Below are 26,774 nucleotides of genomic sequence, written 5' to 3'. Positions count from 1 at the left end.
AGGGGTATCTTATTTAATATAATTAAATTGATTTTCAGGGCAATTGCTGGTCTGTTTCCTAATGGAAAAGTGATTGTTCCCCAGAGTGAGCCTCTCCCTGCAGGAGGTTAGCAGACCCAGCCCATTGGGAGAGGCAGTGGTGTACAATGGTTAGAGCGTCGGACCAGGAGCTAGGAGGGACCAGGGTTCAAACTAGGGTTGCAGCTATAGCATTGCTAGTGGTGTGCATGGCCACAACTTCTCCTGTGACCCTTTTCCTCTTTGTTGTTTATGACTACTTTGGTTAAAATTGTAATTTGTTATATTTTTGCAGTTGGATGTGTTTGCAGCAGAAGGCACGCACACGCACACACACTTTGGATCAGACCAAGGGTCCACTTACTTCAGCATCTTCCATCCCATAATGGCCCACCAGGTTCCCTGGAAGCCCAACAAGCAGGACACAAAGGTGACAGCTTTCTTCTGGTTTTGCTTCCAGACAATTCATTTTCCAAGGTAGACTGTCTCTGAGCATGGAGGTTCATTAGCTTTGCCAGCCCATAACTTCGAACAGATTCGTCATCGTCTAGTCCAGTTCTGAAGCCGCCGCCACATTTTGGGGCCACAAATGTGAATCTCCTGCTGGTCACTTTCACGGGATGATTCTGGAGCTGTAGGATTGTGGGAGAGGGTGGAATGTACATCTCCCTTTCTCCACATCAACTGCCTTTTGTTCTACACCATGGGCTGGCAAACTAAGGCCCGGGGGCCGGATCCAGCCCAATCGCCTTCTAAATCCGGCCTGCGGGTGGTCTGGGAATCAGCATGTTTTTACATGAGTAGAATGTGTGCTTTTATTTAAAATTGCTTCTCTGGGTTATTTGTGGGGCATAGGAATTTGTTCATCCCCCCCCCCCCCCAATATAGTCCGGCCCCCACAAGGTCTGAGGGACAGTGGACCGGCCCCTTGCTGAAAAAGTTTGCTGACCCCTGCTCCACACAATTTCCAACCCTCTGAAATCCTTCAGGCAGGATCTGGTTTCCAGCAACTAATATTCAGACACGTTTACTACCTTCAGCTGCGGAGGCAGAGCAGAGCCATTCTGGCTAGTAGTCATTGCTAGTCATGTCCTCAATGAACTTGTCTAATCTGCTTCTAAAGCCATCCACGTTGGTAACCATCTCTGCCTCCTTCAGGTGCGACGTTCATAGTTTAACTTGCACTGCACAAAGAAATTACCGTATTTTTTGCTCTATAAGACTCACTTTTTCCCTCCTAAAAAGTAAGGGGAAATGTGTGTGCATCTTATGGAGCGAATGCAGGCTGCGCAGCTATCCCAGAAGCCAGAACAGCAAGAGGGATTGCTGTTTTCACTGCACAGCGATCCCTCTTGCTGTTCTGGCTTCTGAGATTCAGAATACTTTTTTTCTTGTTTTCCTCCTCCAAAAACTAGGTGCGTCTTGTGGTCTGGTGCGTCTTATAGAGCGAAAAATACGGTACTTCTTTTATCTGCCCTGAATCTTTTAAGATACCACAGGACTCCTTGCAGGCTTTTATCTCAGGAGCACAACAACCCTGTAAAGGAGGCCCAGTTGCAGTATCCGTATTGCAGAGAGGAATAATAATAATAATAATAATAATAATAATAATAATAATTTTTTTTTATTTATACCCCGCCCTTCCCAGTTCAAAAACCGGGCTCAGGGCTGCTAACAACAAATTTAAAACACTTAATTATAAAAGCAGCATAAAATACAGTATAAAAACATGAATAACAATAAAATTCAAAAATCATGTCGATAATCCCCAGGGCTAGTTGGCTGAATTGATCCTACTTGGGCCAGCAAGGAGGCCAGGGGAGAATTAAAGAATCAAATTAAAGGCCAGGTGGAATAGCTCTGTCTTACAGGCCTGACGGAAGGAGGTTAAATCCTGCAGGGCCCTGGTTTCCTGGGACAGAGCATTCCACCAGGTCGGAGCCATCACTGAAAAGGCCCTGGCCCTGGTGGGGGATACTTCCTTAGGGCCTGGGACCTCTAAACTAGGGGAGTCCAGGGAAGAATTAGCTGTGGGGTCTCAGAGCGGGTGATCTTCATAAAAGGGGAGGGGGAGGGATGAGAAGGGAAATAAAAGATCAGGCTGAATTCAAATTAAAGGCCAGGCAGAATAGCTCTGTCTTACAGGGCTGACGGAAGAAGAAGAAGAGTTTGGATTTGATATCCCGCCTTTCACTCCCCTTCAGGAGTCTCAAAGCGGCTAACATTCTCCTTTCCCTTCCTCTCCAACAAAAACACTCTGTGAGGTGAGTGGGGCTGAGAGACTTCAAAGAAGTGTGACTGGCCCAAGGTCACCCAGCAGCTGCATGTGGAGGAGCGGGGAAGCGAACCCGGTTCCCCAGATTACGAGTCTACCGCTCTTACCCACCACACCACACTGGCTCTGGAGGTTAAATCCTGAAACGCCCTAGTCTCCTCGTTCCACCAGGTCGGAGCCATCACTGAGAAGGCCCTGGTGGAGGATAGTCTGACTTCCTTAGGGGAAGGCCATGCAAACAGTCCAATGGGAGATTCAAACTGAGGGTTTCCTCTCGCTCCTCCTGTTCTCGGTTGCTCTGTGCTGCACCATTTGCCCCTCTTTTTCTGGCTTTTATCTCAGGAGCACGACGGCCCTGTAAATAAGGCCAGCTGCATTATCCGCATTACTGATTGCAGAGGAGGGGGTTCACTGAAGGCCATGCAAACACTTCATCTCACCCCTCAGTCGTTCTGCTGCACCATCTCTCTCCCTCCCGCTCTCTCTCTGGTCTTCAGCTCCGCCACTGTTTCCCGCAGTGCCCTTTGGCATTGCCCCTGTCTGTGTGCTGCCGAGTATTTAAATTAAAGCCGACAGAGGCAGCTGCAGACACTAATGAGCAGCCCAGATCGTTCGGACCGGGCGGCTCACAGGGGTGGCGGCAGGGCGCTGGCCTGATGAAGCGGACTCTGCCTTCAAGGCGCCGTCTGTCTGAGGCGGTGCTGCGTTGGGTGGGCTGCGGGTGCTTAGAATTCAGGGGAGCCCTCCTTGCAGGGCTGAGTCATAGCCTGCAATGAGGCAACACATTTTCTTGAAGTGCAGAGCAGAGACCAGGGAGGTTGGGCCAGGCTAAAGCTACGGTCAGGCAAAGAATCATAGACGCCGAGAGACAACAGGACTGCTTAAGGTGCCCCGGCTATAAAATTGGAGAAATCAAGAGATACATAGCCGCACCGGCAGCATATCTCTTCTTTCTCGTATGCAAAAATGCAAAAAGGGCCTTTACACTCGCCGGAAGCTCGGCTCTGCCCTCACAGGTCCCGGAAGCATCCTTTAAAAAAGTCCCTTATGCTCAGAGACTTTGTGCCTGTCCATTGGGGGAGATAGGAAGCCCAGAGCACTTGTTCTTTAGATGTCCCTTTTACGAAGAGGCACATAGTGAGACCATTGATCTCCTGCTGGTGAGGCTCGCTGACCTCCCGGAAAAGCAAAAATTTTACCTCCTGTTAGGCAAAGATCATAAGACGACCCGAATGGCCACCAGATTCTGTGTACAGATCTGTAGATGCAGACCATCCCTCAACCCAAACTAGTTCGTTAAGAAAATCCCAAACTTGGTTCCATCGCTGACTCTGGGCCATCTCTCTGCGGTGGCTTAAAGTTTTAAGTGTTTATACACTTTTCGCATTTATGAATTTTAAATTCATTGTTGTACATTGTTTTAAATGTTTGTTTTCCTCCTGGGATTGTACCCCCAAGTGTGTTTTATAAGCTGGTCTCTGACCGTAATAAATTATCTATCCATCAGAGACCAGGGAGGGAGGGGAGGAACGATGCACCTCGCTCTCTCTCTCTGTGTGTGTGTGTTTCTACTTTGTTTTTCTCACTGCTAGAACCAGCCTAAGAACCTAAGAAGAGCCTGCCGGATCAGGCCGGTGGCCCAAGTAGTCCAGCATCCTCACAGGGGCTGACCAGTTGCGCAAGTGGGAACCCAGCAAGCAGGATTCGAACCCAAGAGGCTCTCCTCTCCTGTGGCTTCTGGCACCCGGTCTTCAGAAGCACTGCTGTGGAGGCAGAGCGTAGCCATCGTTAGCTTTCTCCTCCTCCATGAACTGGTCGATTTAGAAGGTCCAGCGCCGAGGGCCTTCTGGTGGTTCCCTCCTTGCGAGAAGTGAGGTTACAGGGAACCAGGCAGAGGGCCTTCTCAGTGGTGGCGCCCCGCCTTGTGGAATGTCCTCCCACCAGATGTCATGGCAATAAACAACTATTTTACTTTTAAAAGACAACTGAAGGCAGCCCTGTTTAGGGAAGTTTTTCATATTTAATGCTGTATTGTTTTTAACACTTGATTGGGAGCCGCCCAGAATGGCTGGGGAAACTCGGCCAGATGGGCGGGGTATAAATTATTATTATTATTATTATTATTATTATTATTAGAAAGAAAACCAGCCATGGAGGCATCAGTGGCTAGTGAAGTTTGGTCGGAAATTCCCTCCTTGTCATTTGAATCCATTGGTTCAGAACCTCCCTTCTGGAGCAGCAGAAAACAAGCTTGCTCCATCTTCCATGGGACGGCCCTTCGGATATTGGAGGGTGAAATATAAAGTGTTATAATCATGGAAGGGACCCCAGTGGTCATCAAGTCCAACGCCCTGCATTGCAGGAATCGGGAATCTCAGCTGAAGCATCCATGGCATCCATTATTATCATGAGAATAATAATAATAATAATAGATAAATGTTGCAAAGAAACCAGCCCTGCAAAAGATGAAGAAGGTCTCAGCTTTCTATTGCTTTGGAAGAAGAACAAACACACAACTCACATGCAAAGCGAGAGCCTGACATGTTTGTCTGCACCTCTGCTTGGCTGCCTGGAAGAGAGAGAGAGAGAGAGAGAAATCACAGCAACGGAAATTGTGAGAAAATGCAGAGCCACTTTCGCCTCCCTGGCATGACTCATCTCTGCAGCTCCGAGAGCGCTGCTCTGTTTATTCCTTAGCCCATCTGCCTCTGTTTACAGGCACATGTGGCAAGCCAGACGCTGTTTCTCCTCCTCCTCTTCCCACACGCCCTGCTCCAGGGAAACAAATAATGCCACAGAGGAGGCCTGCCTTCAGATTGCTGCCCCACTATGGGCCAGGAGAACTGGGGTGGATTCGCAGCCGCTGCCGCCAGCTGCCCCGGGCTCAGCAAGCCACAGGCAACATGCTTCACATGTCCCTGGGGTCCCGGGTTCAAATTCCTGGCAACCCCTTGCCTGAAACTCTGGAGGTCGGCAGGGCTTACCGGGCATGGGTCATAGAATCATAGAGTTGGAAGAGACCACAAGGGCCATCGAGTCCAACCCCCTGCCAAGCAGGAAACACCACCAGAGCACTCCTGACATATGGTTGTCAAGCCTCTGCTTAAAGACCTCCAAAGAAGGAGACTCCACCACACTCCTTGGCAGCAAATTCCACTGTCAAACAGCTCTTACTGTCAGGAAGTTCTTCCTAATGTTTAGGTGGAATCTTCTTTCTTGTAGTTTGGATCCATTGCTCCGTGTCCGCTTCTCTGGAGCAGCAGAAAACAACCTTTCTCCCTCCTCTATGTGACATCCTTTTATATATTTGAACATGGCTATCATATCACCCCTTAACCTCCTCTTCTCCAGGCTAAACATGCCCAGCTCCCTTAGCCGTTCCTCATAAGGCATCGTTTCCAGGCCTTTGACCATTTTGGTTGCCCTCCTCTGGACACGTTCTAGTTTGTCAGTGTCCTTCTTGAACTGTGGTGCCCAGAACTGGACACAGTACTCCAGGTGAGGTCTGACCAGAGCAGAATACAGTGGCACTATTACTTCCCTTGATCTAGATGCTATATTCCTATTGATGCAGCCCAGAATTGCATTGGCTTTTTTAGCTGCCGCGTCACACTGTTGGCTCATGTCAAGTTTGTGGTCAACCAAGACTCCTAGATCCTTTTCACATATACTGCTCTCAAGCCAGGTGTCACCCATCTTGTATTTGTGCCTCTCATTTTTTTTGCCCAAGTGCAATACTTTACATGTCTCCCTGTTAAAATTTATCTTGGTCGTTTTTGCCCAGTTCTCTAATCTGTCAAGGTCGTTTTGAAGTGTGATCCTGTCCTCTGGGGTGTTAGCCACCCCTCCCAGTTTGGTGTCATCTGCAAATTTGATCAGGATGCCCTTGAGTCCATCATCCAAGTCGTTGATAAAGATGTTGAATAAGACCGGGCCCAAGACAGAACCCTGTGGCACCCCACTAGTCACTCTCCTCCAGGATGAAGAGGAACCATTGATGAGCACCCTTTGGGTCCGGTCAGTCAGCCAGTTACAAATCCACTGAGTGGTAGCATAGTCGGATCACTCCCGTGGAGATCCTCTGTGGGCTGGACCAGCACAGCACGATGCCGGAAAATGCGTCTGCGCAGAAGCGATTCCGGTGTCTGGGCATGCGCAGAAGCTATTTCCAGAGCCGCGGAAGAGAGTCCCTGTGCCACGCTGGTTTAGCGCAGCACGCGGGGACTCGCCGAGCGGACGGCTCGGTTTGGGAGTGGCTCGGGGGCCGGTTAAATGGCCCCCGTGCACCACTTCCGGCCCATGGGCCTTAGGTTGCCAACCCCTGCTCTGGAGAGTTCCTGTGCAGAAGGAATGCTAGGCTAGATGAATCCAAGGTCTGGCTCAGGAGAAGAGGACTGCCTTTGTTCCTATCCCAGCTATTATTATTATTATTATTATTATTATTATCAGCAGCAGCAGCAGCAGGATTATTATAGCCCAGACTAGGATTTAAAGCAGCTCATCATGCTAATTAAAATGACCCAGATAAAATACAAAAGCTAAAAATGTTTGGAAGATAATATATTTAAAAAGCAATTAAATTCTAACAGAATTAAAGCAATATCAGAAACAGGTCTATTGAAATACACGGAACAATGCAGCCTTCGCAGCAAGGAAAAGAGCTGTTCTGGGAATGGGATTTTTTTTTTTTTTATCCCTCTCTCCTAACACTAGATGTCATGGGAATCCAACGAAGTTGAATGTTGGAAGATTTAGGACGGAGGAAAGAAAGACCTCCTTCACACAGTGCAGAGTTAAATAGCGGGACTCCCTTCCGCAGGAAGCTGCGATAGCCACCAACCACAGTGGCTTTTAAGGAGGCTTCGGCAATTTCATGGAGAAGCGAGAAGGCAATCAAAGGCTACTAGCCACAATAGCTATGCTCTGCCTTCAGGGTTGGAGACAGAAATTAATAATAATAATAATAAAAATAATAAAAATAAAAATAATAAAAATATATTTATACCCTGCCCATCTGGCTGGGTTTCCCCAGCTGCTCTGGGTGGCTCCCAACAGAATACAGTGGTACCTCGGGTTAAGTACTTAATTCGTTCTGGAGGTCCGTTCTTAACCTGAAACTGTTCTTAACTTGAAGCACCACTTTAGCTAATGGGGCCTCCCGCTGCTATTGCGCTGCCGGAGCACAATTTCTGTTCTTATCCTGAAGCAAAGTTCTTAACCTGAAGCACTATTTCTGGGTTAGCGGAGTCTGTAACCTGAAGCGTATGTAACCCGAGGTACCACTGTATTAAAAACACCATAAAAGATCAAACATTAAACCTTCAGGTGTTTTCTAAAAGTCAGGTAGTTGCTTATTGCCTTGACATCTGAAGGGAGGGCTTTCCACAGGGCAGGAGCCACCACTGAGAAGGCCCTCTGCCTGGTTCCCTGTAGCTTCACTTCTCGCAGGGAGGGAACCACCAGAAGGCCCTGAGTGCTGGACCTCCATGTCCAGGCTGAATGATGGGGGTGGAGACGCTCCTTCAGGTATACACAAGCACCTGGTGGCTGGCCACTGTGAGAACAGGACGCTGGCACGAGAGATGGACCATTGGCCTGATCCAGAAGGCTCTTCTTGGGTCTTCAAGTTTTAAAAAAATGGATGTTTACAAGTGTGGTTGGCTGTAGGGAAGGTTATGTTCTTAACCTGAGTGCACCCCCCAGTTGAGATTCCCAGCACATAACAGCCTCCGACAGCGGAGGCAGAAGGCAACCGCTCTGAATCATAGAATCATAGAATCATAGAGTTGGAAGAGACCACAAGGGCAATCGAGTCCAACCCCCTGCCAAACAGGAAACACCATCAGAGCACTCCTGACATATGGTTGTCAAGCCTCTGCTTAAAGACCTCCAAAGAAGGAGACTCCACCACACTCCTTGGCAGCAAATTCCACTGTCAAACAGCTCTTACTGTCAGGAAGTTCTTCCTAATGTTGAGGTGGAATTTTCTTTCTTGTAGTTTGGATCCATTGCTCCGTGTCCGCTTCTCTGGAGCAGCAGAAAACAACCTTTCTCCCTCCTCTATGTGACATCCTTTTATATATTTGAACATGGCTATCATATCACCCCTTAACCTCCTCTTCTCCAGGCTAAACATGCCCAGCTCCCTTAGCCGTTCCTCATAAGGCATCGTTTCCAGGTCTTTGACCATTTTGGTTGCCCTCCTCTGGCTGTGTTAAGAGAAGGTTCTCAATTTCTGGACCGTACCTTAGAATCATAGGACAGTACAGTTGGAAGTGACCCCCAAAGGTCCTCTAGTCCAGCCCCCTGCAAAGCAGGAATCTCAGCTAACAGATGACTGGTGGCCGTCCAACCTCTGCTGAAAAACCTCTGAGGAAGGAGAGCCCAAATCTCCCAGGGGAGACCGTTCCACTGACGAACCGCTCCTTGTTTCGTAGGTCTCGAATAAAAGATGCTGCTGTTTCTCTCCGTCCTGAAAGAACACCTGCAGGTTTTTGGATCCAAGTCCTGAGTGAACAGCCCAAAATGTTTGCCCCCCCCCACTCACCTCCATTTCGTGAACCAGCCTTGCAGGGCAGCCCGGGATGTGACTCTCACATGCACCCATGAGATGGCGCTGATGCTCCACAGACTTGGGCCAAAGCAGAGTTTTAGGAGCAGGGGTCAGCAAACTTTTTCAGCAGGGGGCCGGTCCACTGTCCTTCAGACCTTGTGGGGGGCTGGACTATATGTGGGGAATGAACGAATTCCTATGCCCCACAAATAACGCAGAGATGCATTTTTAAATAAAAGCACACATTCTACTCATGTAAAAACACACTGATTCCCGGACCATCCGCAGGCTGGATTTAGAAGGCGATTGGGCTGGATCCGGCCCCTGGGCCTTAGTTTGCCTACCCATGTTTAAGAGTGACACTCTGGACCTGATTGGCAACCAAGCAGTGGCTCCCAATTAGCTAAGTCTCAGCCCACCCTGTTTTTCGAAAGCCAAGCCAAGAACCCCTGCTTTTGAAATTGTGGGTGTCTCTGGTGGCTTTTGGTGTGCGAATGGTGCCACAAGCCCCCTGGGTGGGTTATGCGGACCCCCTATGAACCACCAATTGGGAACTATGGGGGGGGGAATTGGTTCCCAAAGGGGGCAGTACCCCCCCCGGAGGAAAGTGGGGTTAACTAGGGGACGCCAAGAGACAAGGGGGCGGTCGAGGGTTAGACTCTGGATGTGTGACTCAGACTTTGAGAAGCTGGCTTCTCTGGCTCAACTTCGTCAGCTTTCTCAACTCAAACTAATGGTAATTGGATTTTGAGTAAACGTGCAATTAATCGTGAATATTTTGAATGTTGTTATCTTTCTGAGAGGGCCTTGCAAACCGCTGTTCATAATAATGCGTCTTTGGGGAGTTGGCTAAGGGGCACTGGGAATGAGTTTAAAGGTAAAGGGACCCCTGGCCATTAGGTCCAGTCGTGACTGACCCTGGGGTTGCAGCGCTCATCTCGCTTTACTGGCCGAGGGAGCTGGCATACAGCTTCCGGGTCATGTGGCCAGCATGACTATGCCGCTTCTGGTGAACCAGAGCAGCGCATGGAAACGCCGTTTACCTTCGCACCGGAGTGCTACCTATTTATCTACTTGCACTTTGATGTGCTTTCGAACTGTTAGGTTGGCAGGAGCAGGGACCGAACAACGGGAGCGCACCCCGTCGCGAAGGACTGATGACCTTCTGATCAGTAAGCCCTAGGCTCTGTGGTTTAACCCACAGTGCCACCCGCATCCCTCAGGAATGAGTTAAGGGAATAATAATAATATAATAATAATAGTTTATTATTTATACCCCGCCCACCTGGCTGGGTTTCCCCAACCACTCTGGCTCCCAACATATTATTATTAATAATAATAATAAAGCAATTTAACGTCAAACATTAAAAGCTTCCCTAAACAGGGCTGCCTTCAGATGTCTTCTAAAACCAAGGAGGGTGTGGCCCCACAAAGTTTGGGAACCTTGATCGAAAAATCATGCCTGATTTGTCTACAGAGAAACTGTGCTGCCTGTTGGGGCTTGGTATTTTTACGGTAATTCAGGACCTGTGCAGGTGTCAGAGGTTAACTTACCGGTACTTCAAAGGGGTTATATGCAGCTTTTTGGCAAGCCTCTGAACACTTTCCTGGGGCTGGTTTTCCCTCCCTGGGTCCAAAAGAACAGAACAGGGAGGGGAAAAGAGAGGCTGTAGAGACTGAGTAACTTTTGAAAGCTAGTTCGCTGTGCCTTTACACAACACAGAAAGATTACAAGGCATTATTTCAGTCATGAATTTGGGTCCACACATGACATGCTCTTTCATTTTTTTAAAAAAAATATTTATACTGTAATTCCCCCCCCCCCCCACAAGTATAATACAGTCAATCAAACAGTTCAAAAATAGATTCCCTTATTGATCAACTTCGCTTCCACCCTTCTGTGGTTTCCTCCTGTATCAGTCACTGCTGCATATTATAATTATTCTAATCCTTTCATCCATCTTATTCTCAAAATAGCTTTTACTGCTGAGCTTATTCCAAACCGGCTAGTCCGTTCCTTCATGCCAAAGCATGGAATTTGCTGCCACAGTGACCACCAGCACAGACAGCTTTAAATTTATGATTTATTTGCTTACTTAGGGCATTTATTTTCCTCCAGGGAGCTTGAGGTGGCGTATGGGCCTTTCTCCCCTTCCCCATTTAGTCCCCACAACAACCCTGTGATTAGGCTGGTTAGGCTGAGAGAGGCAGTGACTGGGTCAAGGTCACACCCAGTGGGGGATTTCATGGCCCAGTGGGGGATTCGAACCCTGGTCTCCCAGGTCCTAAATTAATCCTCATGACAACCTTGTGAGGTAGGCTAAGCTGAGAGGCAGCCCGATACTCTTACCAGTACAATATACTGGCCTTCCAAAATGAGAGCAGATAAATCAATGGGGGAATAACAAATCTTGGGAGTGGCTGTTCATTATGATGCCAAAATTAAACCTCCAAGGCTGTAAGCCGCAGAATAGGAACCACCTGAAGGGACCATTGGGGTGTGTCTGTCTTTGAAAAACACCTGGCTGACTCCTGTGAGAAGCAGGATGCTTGGTTACGTGACAGGCCCTCCTTTCTCAGTCGCATCAGAGCTCTCCTTACATTCTTACTATGAGAAAACAGTCATGGATGCTATACCTGAGATTCCTGCGTTGCAGGAGGTTAGACTAGATGAATTGATGCTGAAGAATGGATGCATTTGAATTCTGGTGCTGGAGGAGACTCTTGAGAGTACCATGGACTGCAAGAAGATCAAACTGATCCATTCTGAATGAAATCAGCCCTGAGTGCTCACTGGAAGGACAGATCCTGAAGCTGAGGCTCCAAGACTTTGGCCACCTCATGAGAAGAGAAGACTCCCTGGAAAAGACCCTGATGTTGGGCAAGATGGAGGGCACAAGGAGAAGGGGACGACGGAGGACGAGATGGTTGGACAGTGTTCTGGAAGCTACCAGCATGAGTTTGACCAAAGTAGGGGAGGCAGTGGAAGACCGGAGGGCCTGACGTGCTCTGGTCCATGGGGTCACGAAGAGGTGGACACCACTAAACGACTAAACAACAACAACAGGCTAGATGAACCTTGGGGTTCCTTACAACTCTATGGTTCTCTGATTCTGTGACATGGGAACCTCCATGTCAGAGATCAGTAAGACTTCCCTGGCCCTTCAGATGTGCTGGACTCCCTATCAGCCCCAGCAGGCCCAATGGTCAGGGGTGATGGTGCAGAGGTGGGCTCCAGAAACCTCTGCAAAGCTACCATTGGGCTACCTTTGTTGTTTGGGGAGGAGGCAATGAAAAGTCCAGAAACGATCCAGAAGGTGGAGCGAATCCCCTACGGAGACAGGTTGCAGCGTTTGGGACTTTTTAGTTCAGAGAAAAGGCAAGGAAGAGGCGGCGTGCTTTTTTCACAGGGGGAGGAGGGGATACCAGCTCACATCCCCTTCATTGATGGCTGGAGGCAGTCCTAGGTGATTGCTCCCCAGGGAATTAGCCATGCTGATTGCCTTAATTATCTTTCCAACCTGCCTTGCCTTGCCCAGAACAAGAATTAGAGGCAGCAGAAGCCACATATGGAGAAAAAGGCAGCCTCTGGGCCAGAGGAAGAGACTAATGATGCCCATCAACATTTTATTAGCTGCTGGAAAAGCAGCAAAGATGCATTATTAAGGCACTTTGCATTTAAAGGGTATGTGTGTGAGTGTGCAAGTCCTACCCCAGTGATGAGATTCCAGGGGTTCAGTTTCCTCGGGAGGAAGATAAGCAGAGATTGCGATGTCTTTCAGATATCTGGTTTTATTTCCACATACATACAACCTGAACATAACATGGCAGGGCTCACAGCATCAACACCCCAACAGAAGAAGAAGAAGAAGAAGAGTTTGGATTTGATATCCCGCCTTTCACTCCCTTTATGGAGTCTCAAAGCGGCTAACATTCTCCTTTCCCTTCCTCCCCCACAACAAACACTCTGTGAGGTGAGTGGGACTGAGAGACTTCAAAGAAGTGTGACTGGCCCAAGGTCACCCAGCAGCTGCAAGTGGAGGAGCGGAGACGCGAACCCGGTTCCCCAGATTACGAGTCCACTGCTCTTAACCACTACACCACACTGGCTCTCAGGTCTTGCTTCTTCATCGTCACAGCTTTGGATGCAGCACAGAGCATGCAGGCCTCTCTGTCTCCAGCTTCCAGCCTGTTTTCCCAGGTCAGCTCTCTCACACAGCTCTGGCTATTGCTCTGAGCTAGGAGAGGGGGTGGAGGAAAGGCTGCTCATTTATTCTATGGCTCCGAGCAACTTATGCTAATCTTATTGCTTAACAAGCCATCCCCGACCAAAAGGACTGGTTTGGCAAGCTGGCTCTCATACCTTCTTTCCCCCACATATACAGGAACCCATGAACTGAAGGGAGCCCAGGGCATCATCCAAACTGACCCCCGCCACACAAACCAGCAAAACTATATTCTGATGCTCTCGGGCCCATTCGGGTGAGCGTTTGTCTGTGTGCCAACCTGTGATAAGTGTCCATGTAATATATGCAGCTCTGCCTTCCCTTAGTGCCCTCCAGATGTGCTGGACCGCAACTCCCAAGAGGTCCTGCCAGCACCGATGGGAGTTGTAGTTCGATACATCTGGAGGGTGCAAGGTTGGCGAAGGAGGTGAGATAAGGGAAGGGAAGGGAAGAGATAGAGGCACAAGCATACCCAGAGGGTAGCACCACTTTCTAAATACTGTGTCTTAATGCGCTAGATGCATTGCTTAATTAAGTGCCTTAATGCTGTTTGGGGAAATATCTGCCACTACCCAGCTTGTGTTGTGGAGGGGCCTCTGCAATTTTGCAGCACTGAATATTTGGCCATATCAAACTGGTTTTTAATTGGCTAGCCCCGACTGGGGATTTTCATAGAACTGTAGAGTTGGAAGGGACCCCAAGAGTCATCTAGTCCAGCCCCCTGCAATGCTTTGATTTTGCTTTGAAAGCCTCTCTCTCACAATGAGTGAAGGTGGGGCAGACCTTAGGTTAAGGGAGGATTTAGTCTACGCGACTGCAGAGCGTCAGGGCTTAACCCAGGAACACGATATGTATGAAAACAAAGCAGCTCCTGAGCATGGGCAAAGTGCACTTCCAAGCAAAAAGCCACAGCTGGTTCTTGGGCTTATTCTAGAGCAAGATCCTTACGAAAGGACATGATAGAGTTGGAAAAGGTTTAGGAAAGGGCAACCAAAATGAAGAAAGGCTGCAGTGTTGGGGAATTTGAAGCTTACATGATAGATTGAAGTTTATTAAAATCATGCGTGGACCAAAGAAAGCGGATAGAGGAAAGTTATCTCCCTCGTAACACTAGAACTCGTGCAGATCCAATGAAGCTGAATGAAGATTTGGGACAGAGAAAAGAAAGGAATTCTTCACCCCGGTGCTCTAATGGGAAACCTACAAGCAGGAGTTGAACACAAGAGCGCTCTCCCCTTCTGGTGTCCAGAAGCATTGCTTCCTCCAGCTGTGGAGACAGCGCATAGCCGTCCTGCCTAGTGGTCACAGAGCCCTTTCCTCCATCAATTTGTCTCATTTCAAAGCCACCTGGGTTGCTTCTAGTGGGAGCGAGTTCCATAGTTTAACCTTCCCTGCAAATAAAAACGAACTACCACCAGCGCACCAGCAGGGAGAAAAGACTTTTTTTTGCCGATGTGTTGTTTGTTGCTTTCGAGGTGCACCCTCAAATGGGACTCTCCCCCCCACCGCAGAAACTCAGGTCTGCGCTAAGCTCTTTTCTCCCCACCCTCCTCTTTTTGCACCTGCCTTCTTCCCTAAGCGAGGACCCGTCCAAGCGAGCAGCATCTCAAGGATGCGCAATAACCAAGCCCGCCAAGGAGATGGTTTCTCTGCAAAATTGGGGAGCTCCTCCAGGCTGCCGCCGCCCACCGCCCCTCCCTCCAAGATCTGAAAGCTCAGAGCATCCTTCCTCCTCCTTTTAGAAAGAGGACAGTAGGACCCAGCAGAAGCCTCGGGCGCCCGGGGAGGTGAGTGTCTCTCTCTCTGTGTGTGTGTCTCGCCTTGTTCCCCGCTTGCTTTTGCATCCTTGAGAGAAAAGGCAGGCAGATTCTTCCAAGGAGGCGCCTGCCCGGCCTGCATCCCGGCCAGCGAGGTGTGGGGAGGGGGCCTGTGCCTGCCCAGAGGGGGAAAGGGGGGGGGGCATCAGGCGCGAGGCAGGGGGCGAGGGCGCTGGCTTGGCAATGTGAGCCCATCTGGCCCCATCTCTCTGAGGAGGAGAGAAGGGGCGCCCTGCGCGCCTGCTTTGCTGCCTGGCCCCAGGGACCGGCTCTTCTCCCGACTGGTCCTCTCTTCCCCTGCCTGGCGAGCATCCTTTGAACTCTCCCTGCATCCCAAGGAAGGACCACTTTGCCATCGCCGCTTCTTTCCCCCCACAGGCAGCTTTTCTTTCTTCGTGTTTTCTTTTCTTTCCCCCGAAGCGCAAGGGAGGAGAACAACTCTCCTAGGAGTTGTCGAAGGGTCTTCCCCTTTCCTCTTGCAGCCATCTCTCGAGAGGGGAAGGAAGGTTTCAGCGCTTGAGAAAGGAGGGCGGAGGGAGGACGACGACGAGTCCGAGCCAATTGTCGGAGGAGGAAGTCCTTCCACGCTCACCTGTTCCCTCCCGGAGGGCTGGATCTAACGCTGTGACTCACCTGCGCGGCTGGTTTCCGACAGGACACGACAACAACGCAGCGCCAGGCTTTGGCAGGCGACCAAAGCCACGCAGACTTCTTCTCTCCGTCTCCTTTGGGTGGCTCTGCCCCTTTCCCTCCTCCTCTCCCGCCTCCTCCTCCGCCACGAAAAGGAAGAACTCAGGAGTTCTCTGCAGCCTGCTGTTAAGTATTATACTTATCATATCCATGTCCGCTTTCGCCTTGGCAAAAGGGGAACACCTCTCCATTGGGGAGAGACGCCTCTGCCAAGTCTGATTTCTCTGGCTAACTTCGTTCCCCCTCCATCTCCACCTGCCTCGTGCTCTCCCCGCCCCCCTGATCCGAGACAAAAACCTCCTTGTTCTTTCATAATCGCTGCGAAATCAGTTTTACAAGGAGAAAAAAGAGAAAGGATAGAACCGGCCTCTCCAGTTTTGGCTTGGAAACCGAAGGAAGATCTCGCAGGTTTCACATCTCAGCCCGCTTTTCGTTTTGCTGAGACACACTGAAATTGACAGTTTTGGTTGTGCCGGCTTATATATCTTGACTTCGACGCCATGTCCACCCGGGACAGCGTGCAGATTCCGGACGACCGAGATTTCGACCACTTCCGGACGGAGTGCAATTCTGACGACGGCTGGAGCCTCACGTACAACAAGTCTGGGATTGTCGTGTGGATCCAGATCCTGGAGGCAGAGAAATCCCTGCACAAGATCAAGGTAAGGAATGCGCTGTGGAGCGTGGAAGGATCTGGCCCAGCACAAGCAACCAGGGTTTTGTTGTGGCTTCAGGCCACAGGCCCTGGTTGGCAGGGTTGTTGTTTTTTAATTCTCTTGTTTATTAACAACTTTTCTTTTCTCTCAGTTGCCACTTCTACTTTTCTGTCTCTTTTGGGGTCGACGCAGGAAACCCAAGGCAGTTTTCAGACGTAGCGTTTTGAGGTATTTAATATGCAGGGGGCTGCAGCCCATAGTGAACCTGTCCCACGCGAGCCTCACAAAAAGGAAATGTGTGAGAGGGCACCTGTGGCCTTGCACCACTCCTGTGAGTTGTCACGTATGACTCCCAACCACGCCAGAATGCCTGGCGGCTGAAGTTTCGAAACCTAACGTGCACTTTGCTGGGAAGTCCGGTTGTCCTCTTAACCTGACATTTTGACCGCTGCATGGAAGTCCTTGATAAGGCATTTCGTTAGAAATTCAGTTGCGCAATCCTCAGCGTCACCGCCACAAAATGAAGCAAGTCCCACAAGGCAGAAGAAAAGCGGCAGATTACTAACTCACAAAAGGGCAGGAGTTACAAAGCGCTGTGCTGTCTTGAACTGGGCCGCTTTGGAACATGTAGATTTTCGGGTTTCACAGAACTCTTTGTCAGATAGAAACTGATGAAGACTTTTGAAAAAGTGGAACATGTGCATGCTTTTATACCAGCTAAAAACATATAATGTACCGGCTATGTTTTCCTTTCCCTGCATGCACCAAGTTTAAATTTTTTTGGGGGGGGGGTGCATTTGTGCAAACCTGAATATCTTGGTCTTTTTTATTTGAACTTCTAAGTCACCTGAACTCTGTCCTTGAAGCTCCAGGGAGGCTGCAGTGCAAACACCCACCCACCAGTGATTCACTGCCCTGTGAACCAGGAACTTCCTGGTGCGAGTCTTTCACGAGATCACCCTCTGTCCAACTTAGCAACTCCTCTTTCGATCGGGTTAAGATGATGCTGGCCTTCCTTACAGGGGCGGCGTTGCGTTTAGTTGGTCAGGATGCAAAGTTCCCTGAATCCTATAAGCAGTATAATGATCCTTGAATCACTCCGGTGCTTTCCCTCCTTATCAACACAAGAACCTTGCGAGGTAGGTCAGGCAGGGAAAGAGAGTTTTCTCCAGAGAGCATTGAAGTTCCACTGGAACTAGAATCTTGGCTGCTTTTGGCTGAACACCACATGCTAACTACTATATAATAAATGGAGGATGCCCTAATGTAATTATTCTTTAAGAACAGAGGAAGCTTATTGCCTTCACTCACTGACAGTGATTCTCTCAGGTTTCAGATTAGTGCCCCCCCCCCGGAGATGCTCTCCAAGCATTCAAAACTTGCTAGGTACATTTTGCACCAGGCTATCAGCCACTTGCGACCAAGTGAAGATGCCCGGGAGCCAGGATGGCACCTGATGTATCCACCACCTGTGGATCCTTGGCTCAGGACTGTTTTCACGCACCAATTCCACAGGTACCAAAAAGTCGCACGGAAAAATACGACTTTTGAGTCGTCTGGAGCCCAAATGGCCACTAGGCATTCCATTTTGGCAACCCTGGTTTAAGGAGCCATTTGGCGCCTAGCATATATATCTGAATTCCTAACCCTGTTTGTCTCTGAGCTTTGCAACGCACACAGCTTTCTGAGAGCTCCAAGTGCCTCCCATACAAGGTCTTCCTAATACTCGCAACAACCCTGTAAGCGAGGCAGTAATTATTATCTCGCTATGAGCCAGGGTAGGGCTGTGGCCCTGGCGTCTTACACGGCGCCCCCTTCTGGATTTCTGACGGAGGCAAGGTTGGTTGAACCAGGGGATTTTATCACATGCGACTTTTCATACAGGGGAGGGAGAAGCTGCTTTGGAGATCCCCTTTTCTATGCAAGGAGTTAGGGGCTCAGCGGGCCTCTCCCCTCTATGCCTGCCTGCTAGACAGAAAGTAGCCAAACAATTAAACCCCTGTGTTGCAAACAATTATCAGTAATAGCCAAGGCAACACAATGACCAAGTATAACAATGCGATGTCAATATGAACTCTTTATATAATCCATACAGAACATTGAACAGCATGAAATATATGAAATATGCACCCTCTGCAAAACCAAATAAACAGAAATCTTATAAATCTCTGAAAGTCACAAAATAGGCACTCTTGATGGATCCTCTTGAAAACATAGAACCAAATAAACATAAGTCTTAGAAAGTCTTTGTAGACTATGCAGGTCTCTGAAAGAAGCAATGGGTCAGATTCTTATCTGGTGAAAATAAGCCGTAAAGCTTTGTTTTATGACGTCCAACGCTGCTGAAGTGGTCCGCAAACAGATGTAGTGAGCAGTGATTCCAGATATACCCACTTTCTGCTGTACAGAAAGGGCTTCTCTTCATCCAGGACTCCTTTGGGAGGGGAGGAAGGGCAGGATACCAATCTTTGTTAATAATAATAATTATTAATTATTATATTAATAATGATAGAGAAAACTCATGTTCGGGCTTTGCCAAATACCCTGCATGTGGTTCAGATACACAGTGAGCCAGTTCACACATGCATTTTAAACGTGGCATTTGTTAGTCAGCTTTTCTGGGTCTTGCGAATGCTATGGTGTCCAACGGGTGTTGAGATCGCAGTTCATTGCCTCCAGCCTCAGTTCTATTGGCCATCCAACCACGGCTTAAAAACCTCTCCCGAAGGAGAGTCCACCATGTTCATAAGACCAATCACTCTGGCAAAGAGGAGAACCAAACCGGACTGAAAAGGCAGTTATAGGAGCCGACCCAAAGTTTCCCCCCCCTACATCATGCGAGAGAGCTGTGAAAATATGATTCCTTTCCCCGTTCCTCATCTGTCTCCTCACCCATCTCCTTCTGTCTCGTATGCCTGAAGCTTTTTAGCAGAGATCCTCTTTGCTTAATCACATAAAGAGATGGAGCAGGGAGATCGGTTTCCCGAGGGGGGAAACGGATGTTTCCATCCCATTAACGTTACCCGGCACTCTGGGGCCAGAGGTCAGTTGGTGCCTCCGAGACGCCGTCTCTAAGCAGCAACAAGGATCAATGGGCTCTGGTGGCTCCTTCCGTGCTTTGCATCCGCGCAGAACGACGGCTAAGTGGTGTCAAGGAATAGATTCATTCGCCACAGATTTAAAGAGGTGGATTTGGAGGACGGGCCTCAGAGATCCTTGAGCGCCAGCAAACGTAGATCCTTTTTAGGCTTGGCAAGTGACCAGAAGCAGGAGGGAATGATATGAAGTGCTCTTGTGCTGTTTGGCGGCAGCTCAGTCTGTGGAAATCTCCCGGTGAAGCTTTTTCGCAGCCTGGAAATAAACACCGTGCTTTTTGTAAACATGAAATCTGCCTGCGGTGGCAGATCTCGAGGTACCAAGCTCTTTCTGCACAGCAGCAGAGGCATTTTGAGAAAGCTGGCAACCTCAGCTCCACAGGTCCATCTGCCTGCATCTCTTGATCCAGGCATAGCCTTGGAAAGAGATTTCTTTTATTTTCTCTTGAAAAATAATAGAATCAAACGTTTTTATTTTTCTGGCTCGGTTAAGAGGAACGGTTACCCTCCAAAATCGTGCCTCAACAGGGTGAGGGCTTGGAGAAACGATATATGATAGCTTGTTTCCTCCAGTTCCATCTATTGGAGATGGTGAAATGAGGCAGCTGTTTAAGAGGCCCAGAATCTGTTTTCCCATCTTGCAGTTTGTAATCTCATCTATTCTCCCTTCTCAGAAACACACACACACACACACACACACACACACACACACACAGAGAGAGAGAGAGAGAGGCACAGAGGCATAAACGAAAGGGTAGCACCACCTGGTAGATGACTCTTGGTGGTTATTGTTGTTATAATATATTTAATTATACCCTGTCTTTTTCCTTGACGGGGACTCGTCGACTTACAGTTAAAAATAAGAACTGCTAAAAATGTAAGGGGAGGGCAAACAATAACCAAAAAGCAAATTAAACATTGATAGAATTACAACTCTTTCTCTCTCTCATCATAGAATCATAGGACTGTAGAGTTGGAAGGGACCACAAGGGTCATCTAGTCCAGCCCCCTGCAATGCAGGAATCTTTTGCCCAGCGTGGGGCTCAAACCCACAACCTGAGATTAAGAGTCCCGTACTCTATGGACCAAGCACACACACATATATGTATATCTATTAAAACTATACATATAAGTGCAATAAAAACAGCAAGCAACAGACCTTTCCTTAAAAGGAGTCAGATCCCCAAAGTCTGTTGGAACAAGCAAGCCTTCATCTGCTGGAGGCAGGACAGCAAGGAGGGAGTCTGTCTGGCTTCTCTAGGGAGGGGGTTTTCAGGTTGCTTGGGAGGAGCCACCACCGAGAAGGCCCTCTTCTGCGTCCCCAACAAGCGTCCCTGTGAGGGTGGTGAGACCGAGCTAAGGGCCTCCCCTGAAGGTTTGCAGCTGACCAGCTGCTCTTCAGAGTTAGGGGAGGTCAATGGATGCTGCAGGGATCGGCAAACCTTTTCAGCAGGGGGCCAGTCCACTGTCCCTCAGACCATGTGGGGGCCGGACTATAATTTGAAAAAAGATAAGAAAAAAAAGAATGAATTCCTAGGCCGCACAAATAACCCAGAGATGCATTTTAAATAAAAGGACGCATTCTACTCATGTGAAAACCCGCTGATTCCTGGACCGTCTGCGGGCTGGATTTAGAAGGCGATTGGGCCGGATCCGACCCCCGGGCCTTAGTTTGCCTACCCATGCTGTTGAGAGTTTCAGAGAAGGAGACGGATAGACCTTACGCATGGCTAGAAACCAAGAGAGCTGGCATGGTAGTGGTTAGAGAGTTGGACTAGGACCTGCGAGACCCAGGTTCGAATCCTGACTTGGCCACATGCATTGTGTGGCCTTGGGGGTCAGTGGCTGCCTCTCAGCCCAGCCTACCTTGCAGGGTCGATGGGGGGATTAAATGAGGAGGGGGAGCATCACTTAGGCCCCCTTGAGCTCCTTGGAGAAAAAGGTGGGAAAATACATTGGATAAGTAGATAACAAGGGCACAGCTCTACTGGGAGAATGTCCCACTAGGTAGCGTGTCGTTTTAGGGGCTGAAACCCAATTTTTCATCCTTAAAAATATGTTTTTGGGTGTAAGAAATTCAAACCTGCTATTATTTTCTGTGATTGGACAATGCGTAGCTTGGTAAGGCTACTTTTGAAGAAGAAGCACATAAACCGCTTGAAGGAAAACCAAAGGATTTTAATCTTACCTTCTGAAAATGGCAGGTAATGCTAAATAACAGCAATAAATATAACAAGATATAATATTATATGACAGATGGACATCTGCCCTCTGTTTAAAAACTGCCTGTGGTGAATAATCCATCACTTTCTGAGTGGACGTTTGTGGATAAGGCGTTTCTGCCGGGAAACTGGTACAAATTGTTAAGGACTCCATGTGCTAACATATGAGTGAATGCTGAGGGAACAGTTGTCATCTAACGTCCCTGCAAACTTTGCGCAAGCAAAAAGGCATTTCTTCTTTTTAAAAAGACACGTGTTCTAAGGTGCTACAGGTTCGTAAATGTCACATATAAAGCATTGGGGGGGGGGGGCCTGTTGGTCAGTGTCAGAAGGTCCCGGGTTCAAAACTCACTGGCTTCTCCAGGAAAGCTGGGAGAGATCCCTGCCTGACCACTGGTCTGATTCTATATTACACAGCTTCCCTTGCTCTTATCTAAGAGTCCAGCTGTTTCTTCTCCACCAGAGCCAGCATGAAATTGTGCAAAAGACCGGCAGCGTTTCTCAATCTGAAGCCCACTTCCTGGCATTCAGAACTTTGCAGATGGCGTGTACAGGTTCTTAGGCCCTTGCAGACTTGTGTTCAAGGCATGAACGTGCGGCGTTGGTTGGTGAAGCTAAATAGGTTTGCGTCCCAAGCCCAGTTATGGAACTCATTGCCACAGGAGCAGAGTTGGCCACTGACCTTAGATAGCTTTAAAAGACCAGTAGGCCAATTCATGGAGGAGGAGAGGGCTATCGAGGGCTTCGAGCCAGGATGGAAGTTTCTGGAAGCCACAGGAGGGGAGAGGGCTCCTGTGTTCACTTCAGATCCTGCTTGTGTTAATATTTTAAATTCCCTGCCCTGGAGCTCCAGACCACCCCTCCATACATCATGCATACATCACAGAAGGGGTGTAACCCAAGACCACCACCCCAGAAACGTACATCACAGAAAAGGCGGTCTACAGCAGAAATCTGAGTGTGTTGTTTACCTCCTGTCTGGCAGGTTACCTGTTAATGCTTGCTTGATTGGATACCCTGGGGAGCCTGGCCAGTCTTTTGTAATGATAAATTCTTAGTTCCTGAGCCAGGTCACAGCCTCACACCATTCATACACAGACATACCCTTAAGACAGGATTTGTGAAGGAAAAGACAATGGGGAGGCTTTTCCATTTTCCTTTGACCTTGCAGAGAAAACATTTGGTCAGTTTGGGAATAAAAAATGGTTTCAGGTCGGTCTTCCTGTGCTGATCTATGTATGTGCTTGGTTGGTACATTTATGAACATTTCATACATATCTAAGACCTTAAAATTGTTATCACACTTGCAAGAGGTATCTGGTTGGTCTCTGCAAGAACAGGATGCCGGGCTAGATGGGCCATTGGCCTAATTCAGCAGGCTCTTCTTAGGTTTTTAGGTTATGTCCCCCCCCCCCCGACACCAAGAGACACCAGTACAACACACACAAACACACACGAGACATTGGGCGGACAAAAAGGTAATTTGGTTCTTAGGCTTCTACATTTGGAGAGAGGCAAGAGTTTTCTCTCGGCAGAAGGGCAGATGTTGGGCACCTTATTTTGTGCCAGGCCTACCACGCCTTTCCCTGCTGCACAGCAGGCGGAAATTAAACCGGTGCAGTTTCCCAGCACCGCTGGGGTGTGGCGCCGGGAAAGCTTTGCTTCTTGAACCCTTGCGAGTAGCGTGTAAGGTAGAGGAGAACCTGACAGAAGAAGATAAGTGGCAATTTGAAGAGAAACCCAGGTGGAAGCTGTTCACTGTGTCCTTTGAAAGCGATTCTTTGCAAGCCTTGAGAAGCAGGCGAGGCAGGCGGGGGTCTTTTTTTAGAAGCAAGAGTCTTCATTTTGCTTCGGCATTTACACTTTGCTGATACAAAGCTTCCCACTCTCCACGGGGGAGGCAGTTTTAGCTCATTGTTGAGTAAATGAGAAGCTTCTATCAGTCCTTGCTGGAGGCACCTCACTCTGGCAGATAAATTCACACTTAGGCAAGAGAGGTTACAGGTTCCTGTTTCTCCCTTCCTTCAAAAGAAAGGGGAAAGGGAGAAGAATATTGTCTCTGCTTCAGAGGCCTGCATTCAGGCTTCAAAGCCAGACAGAGAAACATCCACAATGTTTTTATTTTCCCTCTGCGTTAGAGAAACCTGGGCTATGGGTCTCCTTCCAGCCCTTTCTCTCCACCTGCTCTCCAAGACTGATGAGCGGTTTGGGTTCGGATGGGGCTGGAAATCTGATTCAGATAGCATTCGTAGGTGAATCTGATTTGCACCTTCCGAAACAAAAGTGAAGTGAAACGCAGCCATCGTTGGAAATTTTCACATCTCCGAATCTGCAGTGCCCTTTTCCAGCCCAGAAACATAAACAAAATTGCACATCATTGTGTGCAGGAAAATGCATGTTTTATTTATATAGTGCATTTATATCCCACCTTTCCTTGAAGGAGCTCAAGGTGGGCTACGTCGTTTTCCTCCTGGGGGCTGGTCCCCACCCAGGGTTACCCAGTGAGCTTCATGGGTAATTTGAACCTTGTTCTCTCTCCCTCTCTATCCCAGCCCAGCATTCTAACCTGCTCCTTTTCCCTTATGGGGTATCTAAGAGCCTGTATAGAGTCTTTAAGAAGGTCCCCTATCGGAAGGAGAAAACAACAGAGGCCAGCTAGAGAGTATTGAGAAGCAAAGCAGCTAGTAAGCCTGATCTTTATCGATCTGTTGCAACAGGGTCCTCGCCACTCACCACATGCAGGAGGGAGGAGGGACCCAGAACAGTGGTGCGCAAGCCCTTATACACTGTAAAGACCTATGAAATTGCCCCCCTCGTAGCCCAAGACCACCCCCCAAAACAACATACATACATCACAGAAGGAGGCTGTCTACAGCAGAAATCCTGTGTGCCAGGATACCTGATAATGGTCACTGATTGCTTTAACTGGGCAGCCTGGCCATTCTTTTGTGATGGTAAATACTTTAATTCCTGAATCCAGGTCACAGGCTGGTAAGCAAAAGACAATGGGGGAGCTTTCCCATTTCCTCCCTCACTGCAGAGAATATTTGAGTCAAAATGACTTCGGGACTGCTCTCCTGTACTATTTCAGACACGTGGTTTATATTGTCTGTGTTTGCCTTGTAGATTTATGAACATATGATTTATATATATGAGACCTTAGAATTCCCATAACAACCTGCCTCTCCCAACTCTCTTATCACAGCCCAGCCTTCTAACCATTGCACCACACCGGCATACAAATTGCATGATGTAAGCAAAAACTGCTTTGCAAAAATGGGTATATTGGCCAAACTGCAGATAAAGGTGGGTGAGTTAGGAGAAGTCTTCCCTTACAGGTTGCCTAATTGTCACAAGGACTTTTGTTGTTGTTGTTGCAAAATTCCACTTAAGAGTGGAAAACAGAGAAATTTAGATTGACAGATTTATCCATCCCTAACTGTGCAAAGAGTGAAGGAGCAACTTCAGCCGATTTTGGATGCCGCTAAGGGTGAGACTGACAGATCCAACTTGTGGATGGAAATTCAGGGCCCCGTCCATTGCCTTATGCAACTGTGCTGACCACTCGATTTCACAGCATTTTCAGTGGACCCGTACCCTAGGCCTTAATCCAGCTCTGCTTTTAATTTTTTAGTGTCAAGTTTGCTTCTGACACTAACTTTTTCTCCATTAAAAAAAAGAGTCCTTTTTGTGCTTTGAGAAATATACATCTTTGGAGCGTGTTCTCTTGTTCACATTGCTAGGAATAATATGTTTGCACAGTTGCACTTTTCAGCAAACCGAGGGCGTGAAATGCAGGCGGCAGAATCCTTGCCCAAGTTGTGAGACGGAAATGGCAGCTTTGTATCTTTTCTGATCCGAAAACGGTCCGTCTTAAAAATAAATAAAAATGCCCTAATTTCAATTACCATTTCTAACAAGTAAGATGGGTTCTTCCTTAGGCTGTTTGCTGTGAAGTTCGGGATCCATTTAGGAACATGAAAAGCTGCCTCGTGCAGAATCGGACCCTTGTTCCACTAAAGACAGGAGTAGGGGAACATCTGTGGCCTTGCAGATGTGGCTGGACTCCAACTCCCATCATCACTGACTGGGGCTGATGGGAGCTGGAGTCCGGCAAGCCTTATGGGGAGCAGTTGAAGGAGCTGGGTATGTTTAGCCTGGAAAAGAGGAGACCGAGAGGAGATAGGATAGCCATCTTCATATATTTGAAGGGCTGGCACATGGAAGATGGAGCAAGCTTGTTTTCTCCTGCTCTGGAGGAGAGGACTCGAACCCATGGCTTCAGGTTACAAGAAAAGAGATTCCAACTATATGTTGAAGAATCATTGCTTCGACACTGGTGATCTTTGCTTCTTCCAGTACACTGGTATTTGTTCGCCTGTCTTCCCAAGTGATGTGTAGATTTTTTCAGAGACACTGTTGATGGAATCTTTTGAGGAGTTGGAGATGGCGTTTATAAGTGGTCCATGTTTCACCATAGTTTAATAAACCACGGCTTAGTGTTAAGTGAGCATTGGGGGGGGGGGGGTCCGAGGTGCCTCTGAAACAAGGAGACCTAGCGGTAAGTGGGAACTCAGTTCTGCATCTGGTTAGACCAGTTCTCTTCCTCTTCTCCCGCCCTTCCTCTTCCCCTGACAGTTTCACCTGCTGTCAGGGCTGGCTCCGGGTCCCAGCTCACCAAGGACCAACGCTAGCCGATAGTACAGTATCAAAGTCTTTATTGAAGAATAGTCTCCATTTACAAGTCTCAGCGTCCCAGCCCTACGTCTGGACTTTAGACCGGCGAAGCTCTGTCTGGATCTCCACCCCCTGTGCACCAGTTCAAGACTCTAATCTTACTCCACCTCTTCCTTCTCTCTCTCTTCCTCTGGGTCTTACTACCCCCCGGGGTCTCATTCCTCCTGGACTCTTCCGACGCAGAGCTTGACCCCTCTGACTCCTCCCCCTCTCTTCGGCGGGCTTTAGGACCTGGCTCCCTACCCGGGCTGCCCACCTTGCCGCCCTCCTGTACATTTGAACTTGGCGCGCGCGCGCGTTTTACTTTCCGGATGACCGTTTCCTCGCTCCCTGACGAGGGTGTGGCCACTCCTGCCTCACGTTCTCCCTCTGCCTGCGCGCTCCCTGATCCCGATGCCTTGGACTCCTCCCCCCTACTGCACTCTGGGGGGGACGCTGGTCCGGATTTCCAGCTGCTACTCTCTGAGTCCCCTCTGGCCCCTTCT

The 26,774-nt window shown here is 48.7% G+C and overlaps 3 protein-coding genes across 3 annotated transcripts in view; 1 reads left to right on the top strand and 2 right to left on the bottom strand.

Annotated features, from left to right (window-relative positions):
• LOC310676834 (tigger transposable element-derived protein 1-like) overlaps positions 1-26,774 on the bottom strand; it is a gene marked incomplete at its 3' end in the record, with an annotated part of 1,439,559 nt that overhangs the window by 1,139,104 nt on the left and 273,681 nt on the right. The gene's annotated exons all lie outside the window — the stretch shown is intronic.
• Positions 13-16,535, bottom strand: LOC310675822 (uncharacterized protein). Its single transcript, XM_083436944.1, has 4 exons — positions 15,523-16,535; positions 10,401-10,469; positions 4,815-4,862; positions 13-650 (listed from the first exon to the last, which is right to left on the bottom strand). Exons 1-4 carry the CDS (start codon positions 15,768-15,770, stop codon positions 632-634), a joined length of 384 nt encoding a protein of 127 aa, XP_083293070.1. The 5' UTR covers positions 15,771-16,535; the 3' UTR covers positions 13-631.
• Positions 16,080-26,774, top strand: part of STARD10 (StAR related lipid transfer domain containing 10) — a gene marked incomplete at its 5' end in the record, with an annotated part of 56,268 nt that continues 45,573 nt past the window's right edge. Inside the window, one exon of the mRNA XM_083436829.1 lies at positions 16,080-16,241. Coding sequence (XP_083292955.1) covers positions 16,080-16,241 — 162 coding nt within the window. The remainder of the gene's footprint in view (positions 16,242-26,774) is intronic.

This window comes from Podarcis tiliguerta, assembly GCF_965153285.1.
Source record: "Podarcis tiliguerta genome assembly, chromosome: 4".
Taxonomy (NCBI): domain Eukaryota; kingdom Metazoa; phylum Chordata; class Lepidosauria; order Squamata; family Lacertidae; genus Podarcis; species Podarcis tiliguerta.
Note: the sequence above shows the minus strand (reverse complement) of the source record. Positions and strands in the feature narration are given on the sequence as shown.